Source organism: Diabrotica virgifera, chromosome 6 (assembly GCF_917563875.1).
Source record: "Diabrotica virgifera virgifera chromosome 6, PGI_DIABVI_V3a".
In the NCBI taxonomy this organism is placed as follows: Eukaryota; Metazoa; Arthropoda; class Insecta; order Coleoptera; family Chrysomelidae; genus Diabrotica; species Diabrotica virgifera.
This window is the reverse complement of record NC_065448.1, coordinates 193,334,002-193,351,224: the sequence shown is the minus strand read 5'-3', so window position 1 is coordinate 193,351,224 and position 17,223 is coordinate 193,334,002. Positions and strand designations below refer to the sequence as shown.

General features: G+C 32.8%; 1 protein-coding gene across 1 annotated transcript in view; it reads right to left on the bottom strand.

Annotated features, from left to right (window-relative positions):
- Nucleotides 1-221: 221 nt before the first annotated feature.
- LOC126886266 (protein FAM200A-like) overlaps nt 222-17,223 on the bottom strand; it is a 71,220-nt gene continuing 54,218 nt past the window's right edge. The window contains exon 2 of the mRNA XM_050653135.1: nt 222-448. Coding sequence (XP_050509092.1) covers nt 222-448 — 227 coding nt within the window. The remainder of the gene's footprint in view (nt 449-17,223) is intronic.

Sequence of the window (17,223 nt, the reverse complement as noted above, 5' to 3'; positions counted from 1 at the left end):
TTATTAGTTTTCGAGATATTTTAGTTTTATTGTTGATAAAAACATGTATTACTTAGTCATTAATAACAATACATTAATTTATCAAGGAAACTAAATTAAATAAAAAAATATTCAACGTACTTCTTATATTTCTTATAAAAGTGGTTCAAAGTGACCTCCCATAACGTCTACACAGCCTGGAGACGGGTTTCGAAAGACCTACTGACGTTTGTAAGCATATGTTATGTGACACTTTGAAAGGCGTCTTTAATCCTTATTTTCACATCGTCAGCTGTTGTTGGAGATGTCCTATACACTACGTCTTTAATGTAACACCAGAAAAAGAAGTCAACTTTGTTCAATTCTGGTGATCTAGGTGGCCAATGAACTGGCCCATCTCTTCCTATCCATCTTTCAGGAAATAATTCATCGAGTTCACCGTTGACAAGTGCGTTGTAGTGAGCAGGGGCTGCAGGGTATTAAAGACGTAGTGTATAGGATACCTCCAACAACAGTTGACGATATAAAAATAAGGATTAAAAACGCCTTTCAAATTGTCACATAACAAAAATGCTTATAAACGCGAGTAGGTCTTTCAAAACTCGTCTTCAGGCTGTGTAGACGTTATGGGAGGTCACTTTGAACAGCTTTTATAAGAAATATAAGAAGTACGTTGAACATATTTCTATTTAATTTAGTTTTCTTGATAAATTAAAGTATTGTTATTAATGACTAAGTAATACATGTTGTTATCAACAATTAAACTAAAATATCTCGAAACCTAATAACTTTAGGTATAGGGAATATTTAAAAGATATGCAAGTATACTGATAGAACTTTTCGATGGTAATATAAAATACAGGGTGTTCCATTTAAAAATATGAAGAAAATCTTGTATTTACATTTTGATTTACCCTGTATACAATTTGTGTAGTTATAAAAAAACTGTATATTTTTGCAAAACTACTTCAATATTGACAGTCAAAAGCAGTAAAAGCATTAGGTTATATTACACCGTTAGAAACATACAGGGCGATCAAATCAGTATGATTTTTTAATAAAAATGCTCATAACTTTCAAACGCTCGGTGTAACCTTAGACAAGTGTTATATCTTTTTAATCAGAAAAATATAGAGAAACCAAATTTTGAATAAAATATAGGGTATTCTATTTAAAAAAACATAACTTTGGTTTGGTACCCTGTTATGGAGGACCCTGTATATTTCTCACTAATTTTAAAATGTGTACATTGAAGGTGCCTATAACTTTTATTAACAACTTTTTTTCATATATTGTATAATAACAGATATATTGGACTTTGTCACATAAATTGATCACCCTGTATATATATATATATATATATATATATATATATATATATATATATATATATATAGGGTGAAATAATTGAAAAGGAAACAACAATTTTTACATAAAAAAACAGTAAAAACACAAATTCTGGTTAATCGATTCTTCCGGTTCAAGACCTCGGTATTATTCATCAAGAAAAGAACCTATATACCAAATTTGGTTGAAATCTGACGTCTCGTTCAAAAGTTATCAGTTATCGTGCTATTAGTCACATATGTATAGTCGCCATTTTGAATGCACGCCATTTTTGTTAAAGGAACAAAAACTGAGATGGCCTTTATTTGAACCTTTATATGTGTAGTATATGTGGTCCAAATTATATGCTTCTACCATTAAATGCACAATAATTCTTATAATATTTGCAGGAATCTGCCGCGTATAGGTACATGTGAAGATACGTTTTGCATTTATTAAATGGTAATTAACAAAACTAAAAAGATAAAAATATTTCCTAAAAAATATTTTTACGCTATTTTCAATGGCGGTATTAACTTTTTGAAAAATTAATACATACAGGGTGAAAAAATTGAAAAAAAAACTGCATATTTTTTCATATAAACCAAGAAGAACACAACTTCTGGTAAACCGATTCTTCCTGTTCAAGACCTCGACCTTATAGATCAAAAATAAGAACCTATATACCAAATTTGGTTGAAATCTGAGGTATCGCTCAAAAGTTATCGTGCTATTAGTCACATATGTATAGTCGCCATTTTGAATCCCCTTCATTTTTGTAAAAGGCAAAATCTGAGCTGGCCTCATATCTAAATTTGAACCTTTATATGTGCAGTATTTATGGTCCAAATTATATACTTCCATCATTAAATGCACAATTGTTTCACATATCGGCTGCACTACTAGATATTTTACCTCATCTGTTATTTTGATAGTTTCTCCAGATACATATTTCTCCGTTACTTTGATACAGAGCAGTTATCAAGACGTTATCTAGGTTCCTTCTCCTTAAAACTGACTACTACTACTACTATTTTAGTAGGATTGCCAGAAATTTTTTCTCTGCTGTTCCACCTAGTAAATATATTTCATTTTCTTTGGAATTTGCTGTATAGAACATTACTGTATTTTCCTCTTACCATAATTACTAAATCATTCACATAGGCCTGCACTTCTACCCCCCTTTCGTTAAATACGAAATTTTTACCTTCAGTGTTAATAAACAGTAAAAATAAAAAAAGCAATATCTTTGATTTTGTATGATCTACATTTCATCCATTAATAGTTTTTCGACAAAATCGAAAGTATTTGAGTTATTCGTGAAAAATCGATTGAAATCATTATCAAATTGAAAATTTCATTCACGAATAATTTTAAGAGCGTAGGTGCTAATTTCGGCCGAATGCTTTTTAAATGCATTCATTCTTTTCAAATCCTGAAAAAACTAACAAATATTTTTAAAAACTTTAAACGCAGAATGAAAGATTACATTATTACCGAGGTCCGAAAGTCCCTTATTATAAATAAACAGTTTCTTGTGAATAAGGTATTTGAAGTTAAAAATCACACTCAATTTTCTCCTCTTTTTCTCCCTTGTAACTTATTAAAATAAACATTATAAAAGTTTTCAGGGACTTTCAGCTCTCGGAAATAATATAATCGTTAATTCTGCGTTTAAATTTTTCAAAAATAGTTCTAAAGCTATTTTGAATGATTTCCGAAGTGGAAATCGAAACTTAAAAATAAACTTATTTTAAAGCAAAGTACCCCGCCCAAACATCTGGCAACCTGTAGAAGTTTGTATCAAAGAAAAGTACTATTTTTTTCATAGTAGTTTAGGATTTTTTCCTGGCGATCCAATGGCGACCTTTACTTTGACCTTGACCATAGGCGTAACCAGGGGGGTTTTGGGGGTTATAACCCCCCCATTGGGATGTACTTTGAGCTCTATACGCTTAACACCATAGCCCTCAGAGACCTTCCAGTAGTTGTACCCCCCCCTTCAGGTAGTTGTAACCACCCTTAGGATCATCCTGGTTACGCCTATGACCTTGACCTTCAACAGACGTTATCACAGACCATATATACTTATAGACGTTTCACGACCATGTTAATCTTTCGGATCGAATTAACGCCATCTCTTGATTGGAATGGGAACTAAATTGACAAATTTTAGTTACGTGGGAATTTCAACTTATAAATTTTGCGGGATTTTTGATGACATTTCGCAGGAAATTAAAACAACAGAAAGACAATTCAATGTTTTATTCAATATTTTACTGAAAACTTCAAATATTCCAATTTGTTTTCAAAATGCTAAACACTACTGCCATGTGTCACGTGAAAGCACTGATGTGTAATATTGAGTTGAATGAAAATTTTTGAAAAAATCTTGTTGGATGATTGTTTAGATAAATATTACCTTATAATCTTTTACAAACTTCCAAAAATATATAGGCCAGAAATGTTGATGACACACTTGTGTATTGGAATAAACTGTTTCAGGATCTATTATATTGTTTTTTTAAATGTGGAGAAACACAACACGGGATGATCAATGTAAACTAAAAATTCTACTCATAAAAACGGATGGTTAATACAATTGATTAATATTGTGATTAAATCTAATTAAAAACGTAACACCACTATAATAAAATAATTAAACCACAAACTGTAAAATAAAAAGTAAATAACAAATGAATTTAATTGTCAACTGTCAGTTGTTAAATATGACAAGAAAATTGACTGACAGCGACATCTCTGGATTGGAATGGTAACTAATTTGCTGTCTTGACCTTGACAATTTACGTGAAACGTCTATGAGTATGTATGGTTTGTGGACGTTATCTTCTATAGTTTCGAGTGTTTTTGGCATGAAATTGATATAAACAGATTACTCATGGGTTTTTGAGATCGCTAGACACGAATATGCCATCAGAATTGACCTCTGGAGCATGTGGTGGCCAGGGCCACTGCAGGGGACGTCATCTTCTAGAGTTTCAATGGTTTTCGGGATTTAATTGATGCAAATGAATTACTGGAGAGTTTTTTGAGGTCGCTAAACACGAATATGCTACCAGAACTGACTCCCAGAGCACCTGGTTTCCAAGGTCAATGAAAGGGGCTCCTGGAGTTTAGAGGGCCTTTGGTACTACATTAATGCAAACGGATTAGTTATAGGTTTTTGGGGTTGCTGAACACGAATACGTGATCAGTACAGAGACAGGAGTACCTGTTGCCTAAAACACGTTGCCTTCTGGAGTTTCGAAAGTTTTCGGTACTAAATTGATGCAAATGGATTACTCTTAGGTTTTTGGGGTTATTGAACATGCATACTCTATCAGATCCGACCCACGAATCACTTTGTGCCTACGGCACGTCATCTTATGGAGTTTCGAGGGATTTCGGCATTAAATTGATAAAAACTGATTACTCATGGATTTTTGTGGTCGCTGAACGGTAATACACCATCAGATCCCACCCCCGGAGCACCTGGTGCCTAAGATTATTCATCTTCTCGAGTTTAGAGAGTTTTCGGCATTAAATTGTTACGAATGGATTACTTATGGCTTTTTGGAGTTGCTGAACACGAATACGCTATTAGAACACACACTGGAGCACCTGACGCCTAAGGTACGTCATCTTCTGGAGTTTCGAGAGTTTTCGGTACTAAATTAATGCAAACGGATTGGTACAAACTGAGTACTCGGAGGTTTTCTGAGTTGCTGTTCAAACAAAGCGTAAAAACTGGTGAATTTTTTTTGCTATTTGTAGATTTTTATTAAAATAACTATGTCGTGCTATTAACTTGTTTTAATTATTTATAAATATAATAGACCTGGATCCCGCGTAAGAAAGAAAAGTTGATTAATAGCAAGCTGAAAATTTGTTAATAGCTTAACGGTGTCTAGTCGGACAAACTTTGATGCACGGGAACACTGAAACAGGGGAAGTTTTAACTGTGGAGCATGATAAACGTGTCGTCCTGACAAGTTTATAATTGTGAAAAATAGCAAGTTGTTTTTAAGTTTATTCGATAGCCAACGTTATGTAATATATGCGAAAATGTTTGTCCGACAAAAATGTTGGGCAATTTAACGAGTCCGACACGTAGAACATGTCACATCACAGGAATTATGTTGGTGATGAATAGCAGTCTGATTTTTGCATGAGAGTTTAATGAAAGGTTAAAAAAGCAACTGGAAGTTCTGTCCGACAAAATTAATGGGAAGTTTTCGTAGTCGGACATTCTAAACAGGTAAGATATAGACAAAAATGCTGGTGATAAATAGCTTTCCGACAAAGACGAAATTTAATTAAGTAAATTATTCCTTACCAAGAATGACTGTTGTCGGAAAAAAATAAGGGGTAGATTTTGTAGTCGGACAATTTAAAAAAATAATTTTTGAAATTTCAATAAGGGGTGATTATTCTATGTCAAAAGTACCTGCAATCAATTAAAATCGATATCTTTCGATTTATCTCAACATCATTTAGATACCAGTAGATCAGGCAAATTATATTATGGATTGAGTGGTCTAGCTATCTTTGTCTGCCACATGCGCGGGATCGCTTGGTTAAAAGAGATACATAGACCACCTATCGACTTTTTGCACTGTATTCCCTGTTTACCCTTATGTCTATGAATACATTTCCATTTAAGAAAAACTGTCACTTTTGACAATAATTCATAATAAATTGCAATCGTAACTTCAAATTTAAACTAATCGATTTATTTTGGCAGGAAATTATTTCTTGCCATGTGACATATTAATTACATTATTATTTCATTTGTAGAAAGTTGAGAAAAATTACGTTATACAATTTTAGTAATAATTTATTTAGGTACCCTTTTTCAATCAAGCAAAGCATTATAGCACGAATAATGATATTCAATAGAACTTTCACTATTATCTGGCAACTGAACCTCATTGAATTGATGACCAAGTATTTTACTAACTTTGTAAAATGTTCGAAAATTACTCAAAAATGTTTCGTTGAATGGTTTCACTTTTGATTTCGCGACTTAAAATTTAAACTGTTGACACTCAAAAATAGTCACAAAAACACTCCATAGTTAATATAAATTTTAATTTCCAACACACGTGGCAAACAGAAACTCAGAGACCATGTACATACTTTCAAATACTACTTTGTATAGCACAAAGTGTCACACTGACAAATGCAGCCTTCTAATACATACGTCTAAGCATAATGTGTCATATTTACGTCTATTCGTATAAGCACCGAAGTTTTGGACTCTTCACATTTTTCAATGTCGTTTACAGGGTTAAGATTTGAGTATGGAAAAAAATGTATACAACGTTTTTTGTAGGAAATTTTCCGTACTTTCTGATGCGCCTAATTAGAAAACCCTAAGAGATTGTTTTCACATGTTCTTTGACATTTTTATTGTCATTTTGAGAATATCTAGAACAAACTCCACCCAAAAAAATAATTGTTTTGCAATATATACAATCATTGATACTTACCTCACTGTTTTTGGAGTGTGCATGTATATATATGCACATGCAAATATGTGAATATAAATAATAATATACAACTAAAATAGCTTTATCAATATGTGACTAAGTCATTCTGAAAAAATGTTTTTTATTTATTTCCTTCGATTTGCCCAAACTTTTTGTCCGACATATAACTTTTTGCGTTACAAAATATAATTTGTACATAAACAAATCAAAATTAGCTTGCTATTTATCACCAACATTTTTGTCTATATCTTACATGTTTAGAATGTCCGACTCGGAAAATTTCCCATTCATTTTGTCCGACAGAACTTCCAATTGCTTTTTTAACCTTTCATTAAACTCTCATGCAAAAATCAGACTGCTATTCATCACCAACATAGTTCCTGTGATGTGACATGTTCTACGTGTCGGACTCGTTAAAATGCCCAACCTTTTTGTCGCACAAACATTTTTTCATATATTATATAACGTTGGCTATTGAATATACTTAAAAACAACTTGCTATTTTTCACCATCATAAACTTGTCAGGATGACACGTTTATCATGCTCCAGAGTTAAAACTTCCCCTGTTTCAGTGTTCCCGTGCATCAATGTTTGTCCGACTAGACATCGTTAAGCTATTAACAAATTTTCAGCTTGCTATTAATCAACTTTTTTTTCTTACGCGGGATCCAGGTCTATAAACTCAATTTATATCTGACAATGTTTTTCCTTCGTTAATTTTAAGACCGCTTTACTATTTTCTATTTTGATAGGGTTATGATCGTGATCACTAGATACTCCAAAGTCTTTTATCTAAGTTATATTCGTGTTAGGCAACCCCAAAATACAAGAATAATATGCTTGCATCAATTTAGTACCGAAAACTCTAGAAACCCCAGAAGATAACCTGCCTTGAACATGACCGGGTACACCGGTGTATGTTCTGATGGCGTATTCGTGTTCAGCAACTCCAAAAACCTATGAGTAATCCGTTTGCATCAATGTAGTATGGAATACCATCGAAACTACAGAAGCTCCTTTCATTGACGTTTTAAACCAGGTGCTTCGGGAGTCGGTTCTGGTGCCATATTCGTATTTAGCGACCTCAAAAAACCCTCCAGTAATTCATTTGCATCAATTAAATGCTGAGAACCATCGAAACTTTAGAAGATGACGTCCCTTGCAGTGGCCCTGGCCACCACGTGCTCCGAAGGTCAATTCTGATGGAATATTCGTGTTTAGCGATCCCAAAAACCCATGGGTAATTTGTTTATATCAATTTAATGCCGAAAACCCTCGAAACTCTAGCTAGAAGATGACGTCCGTTGAAGGTCATGGCCAAAGTAAAGGCCATTGGATAGTCAGGAAAAAATCCTAGACTACTAGTACTTTTCTTTGATCAAAACTTCTATATGTTGCCAGATAACCAGTAACTCATTGAATTGAAATACCCGGTAAATCTTATAATTTTCCGAGTTTGTGCCTCTATATCTTGAAAATTCTCCATACGATCGAGATGTGCCCATGAGAACTTTGTATCAGGATGCTTCAAAGAGTATTTTCCCAAAGTATGAACTAAATCCATTGGGACCTAATTTCCATAAGGTTTGTGCGGGGTACTTTGTGGCTTATTTCCAATAAAATTTTTTTGCTTAGGATATAATTTTCTACCAATTCCTAAGGTTACTTTCAATATAAAGGTTTTAATACTCAGTTTGTGTAGATTCCACCCTTAGGGTAAACGCACACTTTGTCATAAGGTACATTTTGCTTGTTAAGGTATTCTCTACTTACGTTAAAATTTGAAGAAAATCGATCAATATTGATGGAATTCAGAGTTAAAAGCACCACTATCTACTTGGGGAAATCAGTACTTTATCAATGGAAATTAAAACAATAGTACCTACATAAAGAGTGATGAGCAGAATAAATTTAATGCAAAAAATTAAAGAATTTTCGTATATTTAACACGATTATATTCTTATTATAGAGAAATCAATAATGATAATTTAATATATATTTATAATTGTTGAATCCGGTAACTACATAAGAAACACAAATACGGGATAATGATATGAACTAAAATGTCTTTTTGAAAAGCTATATAATTTTTATTTGCTCTTCCCTCCAACTGAGTAATCATTAGAATCGGCTGGTCGGTCAGGATAATAGTCATAATGCTCCCACAAACCTGTAAATTTTCCAAAAAGAAAAGATCCAACAAAAAAACCAATTCCAATTATCAACGTTCTGTTGCGTTTCGATTGCATTTCAGCATATTTTTGGTGCCAGTTACCTTCAGGTTGATGAAAGTCATTGTAGTTACCTTCCCATTTGCGTGTGGGTGATTTTTGACTGTAAAAAAACACTTGTGAGGGATTTAAATTAAATTTTGGCTTCAATATTGTGCGGCATACTTGCGCTTTCCACATGTTTGGTTTTAAGTAACTCATGTCAAAAATTTTGACATTTAACCATAATAGAAGTATAAAGATAAACAAATAATAGAAATAGAAAAGTGTGATTTTTAAATTTCTTTGCGGAAACTGACGCGACATTCGTCTTTTTAATAATCTATTCACAGAAAATATTAAGACGTGATGACCTAATCGATGATTTTTTTTTTAAATGAGAATAGAGGTCGTGTGCTAGCTTATATTTGAAAGGATATTCAATTATCTATTCATTAATATACACGTTAGCATAATTAATTATGCAAATTTTTTTTTTATTAAATTAATTGACACAAAAAGAAGAATGTGCGTACTTTATTTAATTCAAAATAGATTTTACTGCTGTCAAACAACAGAAATAAAATGTTTATTTGACAAATAAACTTTCTTCTTCTTAAAGTGCCGTCTCCTCAATGGAGGTTGGCTACTACAATAATTACAAACTCTTCTCTGTCTTCAGCTCTTTTTATTAGCTGTTCAAAATTTAGCCCTGTCCATTGTCGCATGTTTCTGAGTCACGATAGTCTTTTCCTCCCTAGTCCTCTCCTTCCTTCAATTTTTCCTTTCACTGTACTTTGCTTTTCGCTTAGTAAATGTTCAAACTGCCAAGAGGCAGGTGTGTGGCAGCTTGTTCATTGAGTTCAGTTATGGGGATGGTTCGTGTATATTTTCGAGTGGTATATCTTTACAAGGAAAAACAGAGCTTGACGGGTTTCACAGCTGATCGTAACATTACGGATATTTTCCAAGACAACGTTGTTCCTTCGGCTACGTGAGCGATGGCTTCATGCTAAATGATAATTCTTGATGCCACACAGCGCGGATTACGAAAGGTTACCTAGATACCTAGCCATAACCAATATAACAGAAATTAACTGGCCTTAATTCAGTACGGATGTAAATCTTATCGAGCACCTATGGGATAAGCTCAAACGCAGCTAAAAACTGTATTAGATGAAGAGTGGGAAGCGATTCTTCAGGAATCAGTAAGAAACTTAATAACGTTTTTAAGATATAGCATGGAAAGTGTAACATAACGGAGAGGAGAAAATATTCAGTAGGTATTTACCTTTATTTTTTATGTTAATTTACTTTTATATTCATTACATAATAACTTTCGTTCATAACATGTTACTCCATTAAAATGTTACATTTTTTAAGCCGTACCTTGCATTTGTTAGAGGAATTAATTTTATTTCTTTAATGTGTAGGGGGATCAGTCGAAGCTTAAGTTCAAGTTTTTGGGGTCGCCACCTTTGGGGTCCCCCGGCCGCCATCTTGAAAATGGTGTGCAAAGGGGTTTCGCGCTATATCTCGTAAACTACCAATCCCACGGAAAATCTAATTAAACATAAAATGGAGCAAATTAAGTTTTCTACAATTTTATTTCTATTACTTTTTATCGTCAGGTGACCAACAAAAAAGATATAAACAAAAATATGTAAAATTTTTTTAACAAGATTCCTTTGGAGGTTATAACTTTTTTTCAGTTCATTTTAAAATAAAATAACATTATAGCAATTTTGTAGAGGGTTTTTCAGCGAACAATTTCCACTATAAATTTGTTTAATTCTATTTATTTATATAGGTGTTACAGCGCTCCAAACTTGACCAGATTCTCGAATGCTCATAGTGATATAATAAAAACAAAAGTTAGGCTTACTTTTCTATCTATATATATTTTTTGTTCACACAATTTATTATGATTTTAACATTCCTATGCTATTATTAATCTGTTTTTGATCTTTCTCCTCACTATAAAACTTATAACCCGAAGCGGTTTCACCCCTATTCAGCGGTCCCCATAAGCGCGGTCCCCGATTGAGCGGTCTCAATACAGCGGTCCCCGTTTCAGCGGTACTCCGATTCAGCGGGGTATTAAAAAGAGCAAAAAACGAATTTTTGTTATCAAAATCATAAAGTATGATCAAAATTAACCATTCACCACACCGTGGTCAGGATCTCAGATATAAGCGTTTTTTGGAGTGTGCCGCTTGTTTATGAAGTAACATAATTTTTTTCCTATTGTATATTTTGACTTAAACTTTTCCAAAAAACTTCTTCATGAGTTATATTTTATTGTTGTGTTGGCTAAATTATAAACTAAAAAGTTTGTCACTGAACTTTTTTAGGTAAACATGAAACTAACGAAATATGATGACAAAATGTTTAAATACTAACAACTCCTTTTTTGATGTTGTTAAATATTTAGGACAAATCCCATTGTTATCTACATGTCTACATACTTCAGAAATTAAACAGTAACATTTTTAAAAGGAAATATTGACAGCGACCAAAGATACAGCGAGGTAAATTTGAAAAATCATCAAAATTGATTTTCGGCATTTTTGTATAAAATTTGATTTTTGAACATGTTCTACCAAATCTAGATAAAAATAAACTTTATATTCGGATTCAGCGACCTCGAAAACATAAATATATATCAAAATTGGTCATTCATCTTAAATTTGATTTTCGTGGTCGGCATAAAGATTGCTGCCGCTCGACTAATATAAAGATAGAAAAGTATTTTTTTTTATTGTATTCCTATGAGAATTCGAGAATCTGGCCAAGATTGGAGCGCTGTAAAACCTAGATAATAAATAAAATTAAACAACTTTATAGCGAATGTTGTTCACTGAAAAATCCTCTACAAAATCGCTATGATGTTATTTTATTGTGAAATGAACGGAAAAAAAGTTATAACCTCCAAAAAGAAACTTCTTACAAAATTTTCTCATATTTTATTTATAACTTTTTTGTTGGTCACTTGACGATAAAAAGTAATAGATATAAAATTGTAGAAAATTTAATTTGATACATTTTATGTGTAATTAAATTTTCTGTAGGATTGCTAGTTTAGAAGATACAGCGCGAAAACCCTTTGTGCCCCTTTTTAAAATATGGCGGCCGGGGGACAAGGGTGGCGACCCCAAAAACTTGAACTTAAGCTTCTACTGAACCCCCCTACAAATTAAAAAAATAAAATTGACTCCTTTAAGAAATGCAACCTAAATGTAACATTTTAATGGACTATGTTTGTTTATATAAAATATTAAGTTATCTTTCTCATGTTCTTCAGTTACTAACTTTATAAATAATATTTTTGTCATTGCAATAAAAATTACTTCTGTTCACAATATTTGACTTGGTAATTTTACATTGTATGTATTTGGATAGACACTTGCCAAACAGCGTAATAAAAAAATATAAATGAAGTAAAAGACAGAAGTACCCTCAATAATTTATTGTAACTTCCGACGACCGGTTTCGCTCTCTAAACTATGCAGAGCATCTTCAGGTCAACGGTTACAAGTCACTAAATGCTACAAATAAAAAACCAGAGTTAGAACAATGTCTGGTTATAAAAGATGTCATCTGGCAATAAAAGATGGTTTTTTATTTGTAGCATTTAGTGACTTGTAACCGTTGACCTGAAGATGCTCTGCATAGTTTAGAGAGCGAAACCGGTCGTCAGAAGTTACAATAAAATATTGAGAGTACGTCTGTCTTTTACCTCATTTAAAATGAACTCTCACATGCAACCCATTCAACATTTAAAAAAATATAACTTATTTTAATTTTGAGTCGATTTTTTTTTGCTCACAATTGTAGTTTGATAATACCTCATACTTGTTGCTATTTTATTTATGCCTGGTTGCACCAACAAATCTTAAGCTCCAGCTTAGCCCAGTTCAGCTTATAGATAGGGCTGCTTTCAGTCTCACTTACTTTGCACCACCATTTTCGATTATTTATCGATCCAATCCACGTGGCAACCCATTGTGACAATCTGAAAATTGATCTACACTCAATGGTGTAACGCATATATTTCGTATACTGACCTTAAGCTGAAAACGTCTTAAGCTTAAGACCTGTTGGTGCAACCAGGCACTAGTTACATGGAAATATTGAACACGAAAATAACTTTCTGTTTCTCTTGTGTATTTCCAACGGTACTTAAAGGTTTCTTTGCTTCTAGAAGTAATGGATTTTGACAAGAGCTATGACCTTGTAAATAACAACTCATGTAAACGTCGACATGATCAACGAACGGATGGAATGGGCATGAAGCGAATTTAATGCGGCCAACATACAAGAGAGAGACAGAGAATGCCAGGGAATATTTGACAAGCCGTGTAATTGGAGTTGTCTATAAAAATTTAAATCGGGGAATTTTTTTGTTGTTTTATGTTTATTTTGCAATCTGTTACAACATATAATAACAATAAGCATACATGTTGATTGGTACAATGTCGTGAGAGAGAGTTTGTCCAATGATCCACTCTCTGTATGCACTTTTACATTCTTACATTTATGTTAAAAACAATAAAAATTTATAACTTCACATTATTACATTGATATTAAAAAAATAAAATAAATCTATCACAATTTAAAATTAATTTCATATGTACAATTATTGCTGTTGGAATGGTAGATCCAAGGGTGTTCTTATTTTCAGCCTTCGGGTTTCTTCACTGTTGTCAAACAGATTAATTACCAGTGTGTTTGGATGTTGCTCTAAGCGTCTAGACTAGGACCTTAGGTAGTTTGTGCTAAGCTGTTTAGTCACTGCAGTAACCGTTGGCATATCTAGATCATTATAAATATCTCGGTTTGTTACGAACCAAGGAGCATCTACTATACTGCGCAGGGCTTTTGACTGGAATCTCTCGATGATAGCAATGTTCGATTTAGATGCTGTTCCCCATAACAATGATAATTGTGATTTTTTGCCAAGGAGCGAGTACAGCTTTTTCCATTTAGTATCCAGCTGCTTTCTTTTTTTCCATATGTGGGTACGCCAGGTTAGATGTTTGTCCAGGTGTATCCCCAAATATTTTACGCTATCTGTTTAGGTATTCTTTCATTGTTGAATGTGATGCTTGGCGTTTCACCATGGCATTTTGTGAATGTTATGTGTGCAGATTTCCTTTTATTTATTGTAATTCGCCATTTCCTTGCCCACGATGCTATATTGTTGACACTGGTTTGTAGTGTTGTCGCTGCTACTTCAGGATTTCTGTTTATTGCTAATATAGCTGTGTCATCGGGGAAATGGACCTCATATTTTTTTAACCGATTCTTGAATATGCTGGCCCAACGTGGTATCCTGATTTGGTTCGAAACAAAATTTTATTGGAAAACGTCCAAAGAAAAGCCACTCGAATTCCATTGGGACTGAGAAGACCTTCCTATGAAGAAAGGCTCAGTATGGCCCACCTAACTTCTTTTGGACTTCGCCGACAACGTGACGACTTAATAACCACATTTAAAATATTAAAATTTAATTTCGGAAATCTCGACGAAATTTTTACAATCAATCAAGATGAACGCCTTAGAGGTCACCAATTTAAACTGAAAAAAGAGAACTTTTGTACGAGACCAAGACAGAATTTTTTAACAAATAGAATTTTCGATATTTGGAATAACCTGGATGATAACATTGTCTCAGCCACCTCTACCAACACATTTAAAAACAGACTTGACAGTTTTCTATTATAGTTGAAATATTTTTTTTATGTAAACCCAAATTGTATCTTTTTTTTTTGTTGTTGTTGTTTTTTTTATATTGTATTTACTAGTAGGTTACTTATGTAATTTCTTTGTTTTTGGGCATAATAGGGACTTGTCCCTCTGCCCTTGTTTATGTATACTAATAATAATAATAATAACTTTATTAACTTAACTTAATTTTTAAATACTGCCTATCAGCCCTAATATCAAGTTAAAAAAAATATGAGGTCCATTTCCCCGATTTAAGTTTATATAAGCAACTCAAATTACACGGCCTGTCAAATTTTCCCTGGCATTCTCTGTCTCCCTCTAGGACCTCTCTCTTTTATGTTGGCCGCAATCTCGCTTCACTGTTTGAATTGGACGGGGCCATTCCATCCGTTTTGACAGTTCATTGGACATGATTCATAGCTCTTGTCAAAATCCATTACCTCTACAATCATGTATGAAAATTCCGTCCTAAAAATATTACAAAAAGGGCTTTTAAAAAACAAGGTGTCTAAAAACACAGTTTTCGAAAAAGTCCTTAAAATGGCATATGCTTAAGAAGAGAAGGTCGGGAAGACCTAAATATCCAGAAGTTATAAATCCTTGATGGGTAAAATAATCAATAACTTCAGAAATTTTAACATTTATTTATTAATTCTCTGGATGGCTTCTGATTGAAAATCCTCAGAGAGATTCATAGGACAACACTTGTCCTCATGAAATGTAAACCAGAAATGACAATAATTGACACTCGACAGGTAACAAGTTATCCCTAGAGCCTGCTTTATGATTGATTTCATATAATTTCTGTCTTAAACATCGCTTGATAGCACCGAATATTAAGGACAATCAAGAGTAAACTATAACGGCTCACTGTTAGAATTAAATAGGCCAGTATATGTGAGTACATGAAAAATTATGAATCTAGTTAGAAATTAAATTACTAAATATTGTTCTATATGCTTCAGAAAATCTAGATATGTTTTGGTATTGGTTGGTTTTTTGTAGACTTTGAGTGCATATCCAATGTATCACTGGAGAAAACTTTAAAAATAATAAGAAGCAAACAATGGGATGATACATCGACAACAAAAACCAAACTAAATGTATCAGCTATCATGGTCTACTAACACTTTACACAAATTGCTCAAATAACAATTAATTTTAACTAGATAATGACGTCTAAAATTAAAATTTTGGATTAACTATATTAACAGTACACAAACAAGTCAAACAACCCACAGTGTGGTGGAGATATGAAGATGATATGTTCTCCATTTGGCCTCACGGACCAGAGGCATTAAATAGACTTCTGATAGACATCAACAACAAAGAAGAATCCATCAAAATCACCATGGAATAAGAAGACAATATTTCACTTCCTGTCTGGATGTGCTAATTACAAAAGAAGATACAGGATATGCAACCAAGGTCTATAGAAAACCAACCCATACTAACAGGTATTTAAATTATCACTCTAAGCACAAAGTAAACATAAAACAGCAACAATTTTCAAATCCCTATATGACACAGCCCGGAGCACCTGCTCTAATGACATTGCATTTCAGCAGCAAAAAACCGGCTAATATACATTTTTACTAAAAATAACTAATTGGTGCCACTTATAAATAAGAAATTCCATAGGATTGAAGAAAAGAAACAACAAAACACACAAGCATTCCGGAGATATTCACAAGCAGAGACTCAAAGATGACAACAATACCATACGTAGAGGGCACGTAAAAAAATTATCATGAGATGAAAATCGGAATCAAGTACAACATCACAATAATATTCAAAACAACAAATATTCTGATATCAATCCTGTCCAAAACCAAACCCAACAACACATAAGATAGATATAAAAACTACATCTATAAAATACATTGTGAATGCAACAATTTCTGTGTAGGAGAAACTGAAAAACAACAAAGTGTCAGGGTAAGCGAACATGAAACTGTATACATCATAAACAGAGAATTCGAGATATCCTAGATATGCAAACATACATGGGATAAGGAGCACATAGTACAATGAAAAGATTCATTAATAATAATGAAAGAAACAGACATGAAAAAGAGAAAAGTCAAAGAAGCACGTCTCATCCTACTTAACGAAGAAACATGTTATTATTATTTTTATTATTATAAATCAAATAAGGGCAGAGGAGCGAGCTCCTATTATGCCCAAAAACAAAGAGAAATATCATTTTACAACTAATACAAATTAAGAATAAAGTTAAAAATCAACAAACATCAAATAAAAATATTGAAACAATAAAACAATGTCGCCCTAAAACAATTCAATCCTGTAAAGCTCCCATAATGTTCAAAACAAAGAAAAATATCGTTATAAAACTAATAAAAATTTTAAAGATTACAATTTCAAACAAAATTTTGAAACAATAAATAATGCCGTCCTAAAATTATTCAGTCTTGCAAAGAAAATAAAGAATTATCAAGTCTATTTTTAAAAATGTTAACACTAG